General features: G+C 39.6%; 1 protein-coding gene across 1 annotated transcript in view; it reads left to right on the plus strand.

The window, feature by feature from the left end:
• NCKAP5 (NCK associated protein 5) overlaps nt 1-13,236 on the plus strand; it is a gene marked incomplete at both ends in the record, with an annotated part of 327,343 nt that overhangs the window by 152,591 nt on the left and 161,516 nt on the right. Inside the window, one exon of the mRNA XM_084209164.1 lies at nt 4,381-4,514. Coding sequence (XP_084065290.1) covers nt 4,381-4,514 — 134 coding nt within the window. The remainder of the gene's footprint in view (nt 1-4,380; nt 4,515-13,236) is intronic.

Raw genomic sequence — 13,236 nt, forward strand, 5'->3', positions numbered from 1 at the left:
TGCTGAAGTGCAGGCTCTGGCTCAGGACCATAATGAGCAGCCCCTGAAACTTTGTAACATGCTAAAATATTCCAGTACTTGCACCTAAGTATCAGTGGAGTTTGCTAACACTGTCTTTCACTCTAGTTTGTTCACATGAATTTTTTGCCTGTTTGAAAAGTTATCAGGAATTTGACTGGGTGGTGTGATGAAAGTCAGGCTCTCTGGGGAGGCTGAAAAGGGGAAGCAAGAACCAAGTAAAGGTTATGCTTCTAAGAAGGGAAGGGTACAGCTGTGCTGCAGAAGGCAAGGAGAGGAAGTAGAGAAAAATAGTTTGAGCAGAGCTTGTGGAGAGAAGAATCTGCAATTAAAGAGGAACAGGCAAGTGGGAATACATAACTTCATTGGAAGATGGCAATGATTTTTCTAGTGTTAAAATGAACTGAAGCATTTCACATGACACTTTTTTAATTCAACCCTTTCTTCATATAGCATGCTAATTCTATTTATTTCTATTAATTCTATTCACTATAAAACCTTTAACCAGTTCTGTTTATTTCTTCTCACACACCTTTTTTTTTTTGCACAGGAATGAAGTGGGGTTAGCACAGAGGAGCCTATAAAGTGCATTATGTCAGCACAAAATTCTTGCAAAGTTCAGGGATATTTTTTCTTCTTCCAGGAGACAAAAAAAATCTAAAAAATCTCTTTTTAATCCTGGCCTTTCTGTATGTTAGGCTCACTTCTCTCTTCTGACACTTCATTATGGATTTTCTGAGTTTGAATAAAAATCTAGTTCTCTTTTCTAGTGGATAAGGTCACTACTGCTGGGAGCTACTTTCTGTGTGTAATATACTTAAGTGTTTTGTGTCCTGCAGACCGAAAACTTCCCAAGTGTGGGTGGTCTCTTGCACCTTTTTCTCCCCACTTCACAGTATTTACTGTCTGTGATCTGGCTGAAAGCAGATCTGCTTTCTGCCTGCAAGAAATGGCAGAAGTGCTGCAAGGTTGCCAATAAATTCCTGTGAAGAATCCCGGCGGTGAGGGCTGGTGGTGTTGTTGCTGTGCAGATGTCCTGTGGGCAAGTCCTGGCCCCACTCAGACAGGAGGGGTTTGGTAGCCAGCAAGAGAGCTCAGAATTTCAGGGCCATAGGTCAGTGCTGCTGTTTCTGGTCTTGTAGCCTTGTGGCTGGTTTGTTGTTCATCCCTAAACCTGAAAGGAGCAGGAGTTTTGTACAGCAGCAGTACGTGCTCATATAACTAATAATGTGTTGTAATTCTTGCCCATGAGGTGGCTGAATTGGAACTGGGCATTCAGCTCATTCCAGAGGTTCCTAATGTTTAGGGATTTCGTTCCTGAGATGTTATTGTTCTTGTAATGCACGTGTTGCTCATTTAAGAGTACTTTTCTTAAGGTAATTCCTACGTTCTTTCTTCTTAAAAAAAAAGTCCCCGTGTGGATTTGCTGATCTCTTTGTGTAAGGTGTGTGTTGTCACAAAGCCTTCCCTGTGTGAACAGAAGGAGTAAATGGCAGCAACAGCATTCTCTGACCTATCAGCAAGAGATAAATGAAACTTAGAAACAGCTTGTACAGCTCTTTGACCTACAGGGAGAAGTTTGGGTTTGTGAATCTGTGCTGTCGATGCAGTTCTCTTCCAGAAGGTGAGGGTTTGTGATGAGCAGGAGCGTGGCTGTAGGTACAGCACAGACCTGCAGGACAGGCAGTGGAGCTGTGAGCAACCTGCAGTGAGATGGAGGAGACTCATCTGCTTTTTAGACTGTCACTTTCTGTCTATCCTACTTGTGGAGACCTGGCTTTGTACATCATGTGGGAAGATTTATTTGGGGACCAGAGCATGGTCAGCATAGCAGACAGGCGGAGGTAGCTGCTGTGTGGGCACACACTTTGTGGTAATTGGGAGTGGGGCTGGCCCAGCCTCATCTGTAAACCATGTAAAACATGGCTTTACAGCTGTGAAAAGCAGGAGAACAGCAATGACAGCAGTGAACCATGGAGTGCCCAGGGGCACTGAGCAACCACCAAAGGGAGCAGAGGGCACACAGGTGCAATGCATGAACATGAGGGGTATAAAAGGTTGGGATAAGGACAAGAAGGGCAGATGCTTGAAGCTTTCTGTTGTGGTGTGGTGTTACTCTGTTTGGGTGAAGGCTTAAAGCCTTCTGAAATTGTATAATACTACTCAGTGTATCATGGCTGTCTTGGCTGGGGCATGTGCTGTGAGGTTGCTGTATCAGAATAAGATCATTGTGGCTGTTGTGATGCTGACTAAGCCTTGAAGGCATGGCTGACTCTCTGGTTTGCAGTCCATTGTTGTAATTCAGCTTTACTGTGTCAGGTAGCTCAGGCACAGCCTTGGGTCAGCTTGGCCACTCACGTGTTCGTAGTAGCACCTGAGTTTCCTCCAAGGGGGCTTCTCAGTTCCTATGGGAACAGCTGCATATTTGGTTTTAAGCCCAGTTTCTGTAGACACCAGTATCTTCTGAAAGCTTTTAAGTCCTAGGTGGTGATTATAAATTTCTTTTATGTCATTTTCCTTGTTACCCGCTGACTTGGGAGGTCCTAGATGTCCCTTTAGCAGCAGTGAAACTTCCCTACAAGAGAAGATGCTGACAGCATTCAGCAAGAGTTCCAGGAGCAGGATCATTTTGAAGTTGGCATTGATGGGATCTAAGCTGGAGCAATACTGACTGCTGTGAATATTCCTCCCATATCATCAGCCTGAGTTATCCTCTGAGCTAAGTGCTGTCTTCTGCCTGGTGCTGAACTCTCTGCTCTTCCTCCTGTGGCAGAAACTGAGGATTAGTCAGCACCTGGCAGGACATGGCTGTGTAACACTAAGGACAGTGATTAGATAATTCAGTTAGAACAATGTATTTATTTGCCGGTAATTTGTTTCTTCTTGTGCAGTTTTCCATTTTCCAGGCATTGCATATGGCCAACCAGACAGAACCACTCTGTTCTCTGAGTAATTCCCCCTATTTTTGCACAAGCATATAGATATTTCATTTAAACCTTTGCAGCCTCCCTTTGTGGCATCTGCTTATTTATCACTGTCTTTAAGATCCGTTTTCCACTTGGCAATGTTCATATTTTTGGTCCCCTGGTTACTGCTATTGTAAATTATTATCCAGTAAGATTTATAGCTGTGAGATTTGTACAAATAGCCTGTCTCCCCCATTTAATGGCTTATCTCTAAGTTACCTCTGTTATTTACTAATGAAACTGTATTGATAATTTTTATATATGTTTTTGCAGGTATGCCATGAAAATTTAGGTCAGACATGGAATTACATCAGGCTGTCTGACAGGCTGCAAATCTCCCTGCACCATAGGCACAAAGCAGATGGGTGGGAACCCACTGTGGCTTTACAATGACCTAAGCTGTTCCTAGACATGGGAACCCCATCACTGACAGAGAATGATGTAGGGCCATGTAAAATCCTTGGGGGTTTTATTGATTTGTTTTCTCATTTAAATTCTCAAGGAGGAAATTTAATTTTGCTTTGTTTCTGTTTAACAGGGGTCACATGGAAAAGCCTGTAAATACATTTGTTTAAATTGCAGTAACATTTTTAATAATTTTTGCTTAATTTTTCTGCTCCTCTTAAATCATATTTAGCCACTACTGAAATACAATTTTAAAATCTTTAGGTACCCTTTATATGATGATTTTTTTGTGTTTTGTTTTTTTTTTTTTGTTTTTAAAGGGTTAGCCCATGACATATGTAGATTTAGGATGGTGTGGGTTGGGTTTTTGGATCCTATGTTTTAAGAATTAGCAAAACCCATGTTCTACTTCCCTTTGAGGGCTGTTAATAACATTAATGACACATTTATCACTCTTGTATTGGTTTAATTTGTACTCAGAATTTAAAAACATATTCATTATCATATTATCATATTTCACTAAGTAAATAAACTCTGTTCTACTGATAGGGATCCTCCTCTCAGCCAAAACAAGAAAAGCAGAGGCTACAGAATTTCCTCCTTGTGAGGTTGAAACATTCAGGGATGGGTGAAAAGTTGACCTCTTGATTTGTTTCATTTTTCCCATGTCTGCATTCAAACAAGATGGGTCACAGATCTCAAATATAATTTTTTCATATTTATTTTGAATGGAGGTAAAGGAAAAGCACTTTGAAGGAGAGGGTAGGTATTGGTTTTTCAGTATGATGACATCCATGAGTGAGCTGAGGAAGGGTAGCTCAGAGTGGTGGAAAATTATGAAAAAATTCTACCCTCTGTAAAATTGCTGCACAAAAAAGATGGCACTAGTTTAGTAGGATAATTTTGATTTTTTGGATGATTTTCCCCAATTTTTTTCCTAAAAGTGACGTTTATGTGTAAAATTAATGAATACATTTTTATGGTATTTCAGCGTGAGAAGCTGATACATGAGCTGGAGGAAGAAAGACATTTGAGACTTGAGAGTGAGAAGAGGTTACGGGAGGTGACGCTGGAGTCGGAGCGGAGCCGAGCCCAGATGCGCGGGCTGCAGGAGCAGTTTTCCAGGTAAGTGCCACCAGTAAACTGCATCCAAAATACGGTAAAAACTTCCTCTGGTGCTGAGACGTTGTCCTGACTTGTTGATAACTTGAATGGATCTAATAACCTGCTCTCCCTAGGAAATTCCATAAACAGGCTCTTGGCTAAATGATTTTGGAATACTTAGAAGGTTTATGCCCTCATTTTTTGGGGTGGTGAAAATTTTCAATTCTAGGGATTTTGCATTTGCTAGAATTCCCGATAATTTTCTAAGTGTAGGTCTTCATTTCTCAAGAAGTGCATGCCACTGGTGGGTCAGTATATGGCTGTTTGTGTCTTGTAAGCACGATTGGGCTTGATCAATCTGAATAAAGAGAGGAAGAAAAAGTGAAGCCTTTGGGCAAGCTCATCCTGCTTGGACCTGCTTCAGATTTTTTCCTGCATTTCCTGGGCCAAAGCTTTGGGCTAGAGCAGAGCTCCATTTACAGGAGAACCATCTTAGGACAGAGATTAACACAAACCATTTGTATGATAATAGTAAGGATTTGAGTTAGTTATTGTTTTCATGATGCATGATGAGATCTTGTTCAGCAAACAGATTTTTTCGTTGTTTTTGTCATGTGCACAGAAACAAAACAATCCAAAAAATCAAAAGAGACAGTGGAATTTCATATTTCATGTGTATTTTCCATCAAGGCTGAATATTCTTCAGTGCTCCTTCCTTTAGACCACTGAACTGTTAAAAGCTCGAGTTCAGTTTAATAAGGTGAAGAAAAACCTAGAGGGTTTTTTTTTCCATTGGTTAGGTTTCTTGGGGGTTTTAGGGTTTTCTGCTTTGGGCATTTTTTTGTGGTTTTTTTTCCTTATTTCCTTGGTGTTTGCCATGCTGCTCCTCTGATTTGAATCTGGGTTTCTAGGCAACACTGCACAAACCATTGACAGCATTAATAAAATTTGTTCTCCTCTGTTATTTTGTGTTTGGAAAAATTTGCATTAATTCTCTGCCGAATTAAAAAAAAACTATTTCAAAAATCATTAAGTGTTCAGTTCATTCTGAAATCTCCATTGAAAATGCTAAGGATATTTCTTTTTTAGTTTTCTGTTGTTCCTCTTCATTGATCCTTGGTTTCAATTTTTACTTATTCTGATGAGACTCCTGGAGTAATATACACAAAATAAATCCACCCCATGAGTATTCCTGGTTAGAATATTTTGCTCTATTGTATATTAATCTTTGTTTAAGGAAGAATTTCCTGAGGTCCTGATTTTAGAACAGTATTATTGCTGCAATAGCTGGAAACCTGTGAAATTAACTTTGAAGTTGATGGAGCCATGGTTAAGAAAAGAAGGGGTGAGGGGGAGCCAGTCTCCAGAGTGATGCTCCCAGTACCTTCATAAAATTTTAACTGATGCATATTCAGATCTTTTCAAGAGAGCTCTTCATTATTCCTGTGGAACTGCAGTAGTCTGATTCATTCCTACTGTGTTTCTGAAAAGAAAAACTATTTTATTAGTCAGGATCCCTGAAGTCCACTATCTTCAAATTAATCCATTCTTTTTCTTTCACTTCTATTTGCAGGCGAGCGTGCTCAGGTCTATCGAGAAGCAGAGGGACACAAGTTCTTTGAATTAAAGTTGTTTGTCTCTTTATGTCTGTCCCTCTGATTTAGATAAAGGTGAAGGCCCTCTAAATCAGCATTATGTTCTTTTTAAGGCTGTCTGCACATTGGCTAAACTGTTTGAAGGCAAACTTAAATACCATTTTTCATTAATGGCAACATGTTATTCCAGTGAGGAAAAACTCCTGCTGGCCTCATCAGGCTGTGGCTTTATTTTAGTGTAGGCCAGATGCTTGGAAGAGAATGTGTCACCTAAATATGTTATTTTATTTTAAAACATTGCTTGTTGTGATGAATATTAAGGGTTATCAGTAGAATATTAAGATATTTGCTTATACAAACAGACTTGCTCTCTAAATTAGTGTATTTTTTTTTATCCTGTTTGAACAAATAATGGAACTGGAAGCTGGATAATCTTGTGCTGCCTAGATATTCTGCATTGTTTGAAGGATTTGCAACCTTTGCCTAATTTGAGCACAATTAAACAGGACAAGACAAATGATGATAGGAGGAAATGTTAAGACCAAGTGAAGGAGATGACTAGAGAATAATATTTTGGACTCAAACATTCTATCTCTCAGATGTGGATAGATCAATGTACGAACATATACAACAGCATAAATCTTTTAAGTATGTGTAATTCCTGAACTGAGAGGATTTACCCAGACATTTCTACATATATTTCTTTACATTTCAAACAATTTTCTTTGCACGATGGAAAGAATGAAATATAATACTTGGTGGTAATCTGTAAGCTGACCTTTGTAATCAGGGGAGCAATGCTCCCTATTCCAAAATGAAATTGTGGGGAAACTTTAATCTGTCATATAAGCATATGGTTTGAGATGGAGGACTTCAGAAGGTGAGGGGTTTTCTTATTGAAAGAAGTTTCTGTTGTTACCAAGTAAGCAATATTTCAGCCCAGTAGTCTGAAATAAATCGAAGTTCTCTTTCTTAACACCTGCATAAATCTGTCAGAGCCTTAATGTGACACAGTAGTTAGTTTGATAAATATGTGATACCTGCTGAAAGAGCTTTTAAACTGAAGTTTCTTTTCCAGAATTGTAACATGTGTCCATGTAGTTTTAAATCTGTGTTTTAATTTTATTAGAGATGAAATATGTTTGAGGTGGGGAGAAACCTTGCAGGAAAAATATTTAATACTCAAGTTGGGTTTTTACAGTGTAGTTGGATGCTGTTATCTTTCCATTGCCTTAGTATAATCTCACCTTGAGTTGAAATACTTGATGTTTTCTTTCTTAAACCCACTGAGATCTGCTACTTTGCTGCAGCTGTTAAATTCCATAAGGTTCTTTTTGGCATGGCATTGTACAGCTGCACAGTTCTGAAATGCAGAGAGACCTACCCTACAAAAAGAAATCAGCCCAGTTTCTTCCAAGACAGTGCCATGCAGTCTGAATTTCCCATTTTTGTTGTTGTACACTGTCTCATTTACCTCCTTGTTGTTGGTTTCAGTGTGCTTTTCCTGCTTTCAGCATTTTCCTACAACAGTAGGAACAGAAATGCAGCAACTCTGCCCACAGCAGTAGGTGTGATTTATGGTATCATTGTAAAAAGCACACTAATAGACACAATATAAATTGATTGCATTTCCCTGCTGTACATCAGTAAGCAATAGAACTTGTTGTCTGTGGAATGCATACAGTTCAGGTGACTAAACTGTGATTAAATGTTAAAGCAGTAAAAGAGGTGGCTTTACTTAAGTTACTTTGATCACTATTTTGGTCTGAATGAAGCAAGTTCAATAAACACTATTATAAAGTGTATCTGGAAACAGGAATTGAAGAGCCCATTATCAAATCTCAAAATCCCTTTTGGGTAAATTTCAAAAACTATTTCAGTTAAAGTTGTGTTGTTTATTGGTACCAATGTCTGTGACTGGAAAATTGCCTCAGGCTTTTAGATGTTATTGGAAAAATAGGAAATGGTCCTTGTTTGATCTGCCAGGGCCCTGTGAAGGGGATGAGTGCAATTCTCATTAGACTGTATATTCCCCTCCCTTTAGTATTGACTGTAGGGTTAAGCCTGTTGCTTCTGACAAGGGAAAAATGACTGCTACAACACTTGGCATAAAAGAGCAGTGTGGTTGTGGGTTTAGGCACATCCTTCATCTATTTTCCAATTATTGTAATTCCCCTAGCTCCCCTCTGTCTTGTCAACAGGTGAATGGGAATGATAACTGTTTTCCTTGCAGCTGTGATAAGGAGATTTTTATGCATTGCATCAGCATGTTGATGTGGAGTCATCACATTATAATTTCCAAGATCTGCTCGATCCAGAGGTCACACCTGCTCTCACCTCTGTGGCCTCACTGCCATGGCTGGTGACCCACACCCATGTCTGGGAGTCACACACCAGCTCAGCTGTTTTGCCTAAGGTCAAGCATTAATAACATTTGAATCTAATTCCTGGGAAGATTAAAATGCTCTCCTGGCAGCTATTGATGGCATTCCTTTGATTCTGTCATAGCAGGGGCGAGTAAGGTGCTGTGTGGGAGTTCCCTCCTTTTCTCAGAGGGGATTGTCTGCAGTTCTCCTTTGTGTAGCTCTGCAGTGACCTCCTGCCATGCTCCCTGCATGGCCTGTGTGTAGGGATATTGTAGGAGACAGGTTGGCCCAGAGATGGAGTCTGTATCAAGGGCTGACCTTGTCATCCTGCCCTAGGGTTTTAGGTACCACTGGATTTTATGAGCTGATACTGCATGCAGTGTCACGAGGAGGAGAACTGGTGAGTGAGTGTCACACACAAGTGAGTTCTCCATGTCTGGTGTGTCTCTCCTGTTCACCTGCTCCTGTCTTGCTGCTGACTGCAAGAGGGGAACTGTCAAACCTGGGGAAGGTTGACCCAGGTGCCCACCCTGCCACTCCCTCACTCACTGTCTTCCAGAGGGCTGGGAGAGAAAAGAATAGCAAAAAAGCCCTCAAGGATTAAGAGCAGGAGCTCACTCACCAGTTACCATGAAGGGGAAAGATTTGACTTGTTAATTTAATTTATTGCTAATTAAATATAGTGTAGGATAGCAAAAAACAATGACAAAACTAAAAACACTTATTCCCACCCATCCCTTCTTCCCAGGCTCAACTTCATTCCTTCACTCTTGACTCTTCCTGAGCAGCAGGATGGGTGTCAGGGTTGTGGGGAAAGCTGCTGGAGTCTACAAGCCTCAGGACATGATGTTAGTGTTGCTTTGCTGGGGCTCTGATCTACTGCTTAGGGCATTGATCTTACCTTCTGATTAGAATTGACACAGTTAAAGAATGAAGTTTCTTTTAGATTAACACTGTTGGGGTGAGTACATTACATTTTTATTTATGTGCATCTGCAACACTTAGGTACATATTTCATCTATAATGGCTACTCAGAACTGTCAAGAACCATTCTAAGATCCAGGAGCTTTTGTGTGAATAGTTTTCATCTGACAGAGAACAAAAGAATGACTTTACTAAACTTGTGAAACTAAGACCAAAGAGGAGATTGCCTGTAGTTTTCATGGGGCTTGACCCCACTCAGTTTCTGAGCTGCTTTGTACTAAATATGCTGGTTTCCTGTTGTTTGACCAAAAAAAGTAAAATGGAAATTTTGTCATTTTTGATACTAGACCCATTTTTTCCGACTCTTTAGTTCAGTGTATGAATATGATGGTTTTTAAAGTACATGCACATGAGAAATACCTTCAATGAGTGTGATGATTCAGTTTTCTTCAAAAACAAAATTGTCATTCTCATATTAGAAACCATCTGGTTGAAATAATATTTTCATACTGAAGCTGAGAAAGAACAAAACAATGAGCTCAGAGTGAGTGCAGAGAGCAACTGAAGAACCCGGGTAAACCTGAAACACAGAACTCCTGCCAGGAGCAGAAATTAGAGCAGATTTTATTGCATGAAGTATATTGACTGGTGCAGCACTTTCAGAGAGCAAAGGATTGCTCTGCCCCAGGTGTTGTTCAAGATGCACAGGAAGGGACCTGCAGTTCTCCATTTTCTGTGCACTCTGAAGGCACTGAGGCTACATGAAGAGCCAGCCCTATTTCAGTACCCAGTGCACTGGTAAATCATCTGTGGTGTTTCCTGACAGCCCTTAGCTGCTGAAAGCTTCTTGCATGGGGGCCAGGGAAATTGGTAATTTTATCTTCCAGAGGCAAAAGCATGGTGATCTGTGTGCTCAGGAAATCCTGTGTCTGGCTTGTGTTTGTCTGTGTGCTCACAGGATGCATCATGCTCATATTTTTGCAAGTTTGCATCTATTGCCTTTTACTGATTTCTCAGACGTGACATGATATTTGATATTCTGCTTCCTGTTTTATTGGGATTGAAGTCTTCAAGTGTAGTTTATTCATGTAAAAATCAGATCCATCTTTCTGAACCTGAACATGGGAAATTCCCTACTTCAGATTGTTTGTGTACCTTTGTCTTTTAAAAAATTATCTGCATTTCATAATAGCAAAGAATATTAAAGAGGAAATGGAGGAAATACCCAGACAGGGTGGTGATAAAGGCCTTAAATCTTTACAGTGGAAGAATATTGTAGGGAGTCACCTTTAAAACTCTGTTGTCATTTACCTTTTTCAACCCAGTAATTCAAAGAAATCTGTGTAAATAGAAATTATGTCCCCATAAATTTATTAGATTTAAAGAGGTAAGAACAGGTGAGAAAAAGGCCAGCAAAGAACAAGTGTTCTCTTAGGCTTTGTCATGGATGACTCTGCTAAAATAAAAGGCTTTTTGTTTTTTTTTTAAAGCATCAGCCTGGTTTGAGCTACAGGATTGTCCAGCAGAGTTTTTTCTTTCACCAACCCAGTAATTCCATGTCTCTTTGCCTTCTTGTCCTACCTTGTCATATTGTACAATGGCACTTTTATTAATGACCCCCTTCTGATATGGAGGAGTTATGGGGCGATTTTCAAACCTCCATTGCACAGCCTGTGGTCTTTCCTGTGCTCCACAAAGTCCCACACGAGATGTCCACACGTCATTGGTTTCTATGTCCACACTTCATTGGTTTCTATGTCCACACTTCATTGGTTTCTATGTCCACACTTTGGTTTCTATGTCCACACTCTGATTTCTTCAAAGTGAGTATTTGCCCTGGATAGTCAGAAAGGCACACACATTTAAAATCAGTATGACTGAGACTGATCCTCTGATTTCATGATTAGCTTTAATTGCTACCCAAACAACATGGATTCATCCCATTTTAGTTTACTGATCCTCTCAGACTTGTGGTTTCTTTTGTCAAGTGATTGAAAACCCATGCTCAATTTGAAATTTGCAGATTATAGGCTGTTCCTCTTTACTAATGGATCAGAGAGAAATGTGAGTTCATGATCACAGTTTTATGGTTGTTTTCCTGTTCAGTGCTTGAGGTGGCTTGTATTAGTAATTTTTCTGTACTATAAAACTTGTAAACTGTAAATGTAACATTAATGGGCAATGGTGTGCATTCAGATTGATGGTGGTGGTACTGAGCAAATTAAGCCTTGAGTGAATAATATGATTAAAAAGCTGACATAAAGTCAAATGATCTTCATAGTTATACTTCTCTTTTATGAACATGATTGGAATCTTCAAAGCTTCATTGGTTGACTGAGTCTATGTTTTACCATTACAGTTTTACATCATACTAAACCAGGGAGCCTACGTTCCCATTTTAATTGCAAGCAGATAAAATCTGATCCTGAAAAGTGCTCATCCTTTTTAGGTTTCTGGGGTGACTTCTGTGAATCTGATCTGGTGGGTGGTATCCCTGTCCATGGTGGGGGAGTTGGGAGTAGATGATTTCTGAAGTCCTTTCCAACCCAAACCATTCTATGATTCATCTCTCATTAAGGGCAGAAGGAAAAGAGTGTTCCAAGTGCTGCTGGGGAGTTTAGCACCTTAAGTAGTAGAAAGATACAGATTTGTGGGAAAGAGGAGAAAATCATTAAATCCTGACTGTTGTCTCTGTGAGTAGAATAATAGAGGAATGCTTTGTTTTGTCTGGATTTAAAGCAAGGGTTTCTGGTTTTCAGGTGTATATGAAGCAGGGAGGAGAAAAGGCCTTTCAGAAAAGTACTCTAAAGGAAGTGGTACAAGAACAGTACAGAAACATGGGCACAAAGATGTCCCTGTCTGGATACCAGCTGTTGTACCCAAAGATGGGCTCTATAGATTGGGACTTCTGCTCTCCTCAGCAAGAAACTTCTGTGGAATCATATCTTCACTCACAGTTTGCATAGCTGCCTTTCTAATGCTGGTAAAGAGCTGGTCCTTGAATGTGACCAATACATGATTTGCAAATATAATCAGTTTTTCATCCTGCTCTGTGTAACCTTTTAAGTATCTCCACTAAGTAATGAAAATAGAATTATTTATCTGCCTGACTTGAGGTGGTAATGCATTTTTTCAACCTAGTAGCAATTCGTAGTCTGCATAGATTGGATTGTTTCACAGGAGAATTATTATGGTAATTTTAATTTTATCTTAGAACTTGTAATTATTCCACAGTATTGTTCTAATGTAACAGGTTGTGCAGCAGTTCATTTGTTTTTAAGTGCTTAAATTTGGACAGGGCAACTTAAAAATTTAGTTTTATTCTTATTCTTTTACCAAAACATTTTGGGTGTGTTTGCCTCTATGCACACATTTCAAATATCATTATTAAAGGTTGCAGTGACTATAGTTAAAGCTGAAAAGCTGTTGTACTATGTACACTCTTGTGGAGTTTTGCTTCTCAGGGTATATGATAAACATTAAGAGAACAGGATGGAATTTTTTTCCTTATATTTATTGGCTTGTAGACCTAGTTCTTCTAATTATTCATGCCTTACTCTGATACTACATTTTCAGTTACTCTACAAGACTGTCCTCAGGGATTTACCTCCTGAAGGCATTAGGAGTTTGTTTCAGCTGCACGGATGTTGCTTGTTCATTTTCTTGACATATATCACATGGAGGAAAAAAATGGGATTTAAAAAAGAAAAGATGCTTGGTTTTAGTCCATCAGTGTCAGCAAGGAGAGCTGTGAGGGCCCTCCTCTGATTCTCCCCAGACTGAGATCTACACTCAGCAGAGGGAATGTCCCTGGGAATGAAACACTGAAGGACAAATTGAACAGTTTTAAGTCATCTG

The sequence above is a fragment of the Fringilla coelebs genome, assembly GCF_963513975.1.
Source record: "Fringilla coelebs genome assembly, chromosome: 7".
NCBI lineage: Eukaryota > Metazoa > Chordata > Aves > Passeriformes > Fringillidae > Fringilla > Fringilla coelebs.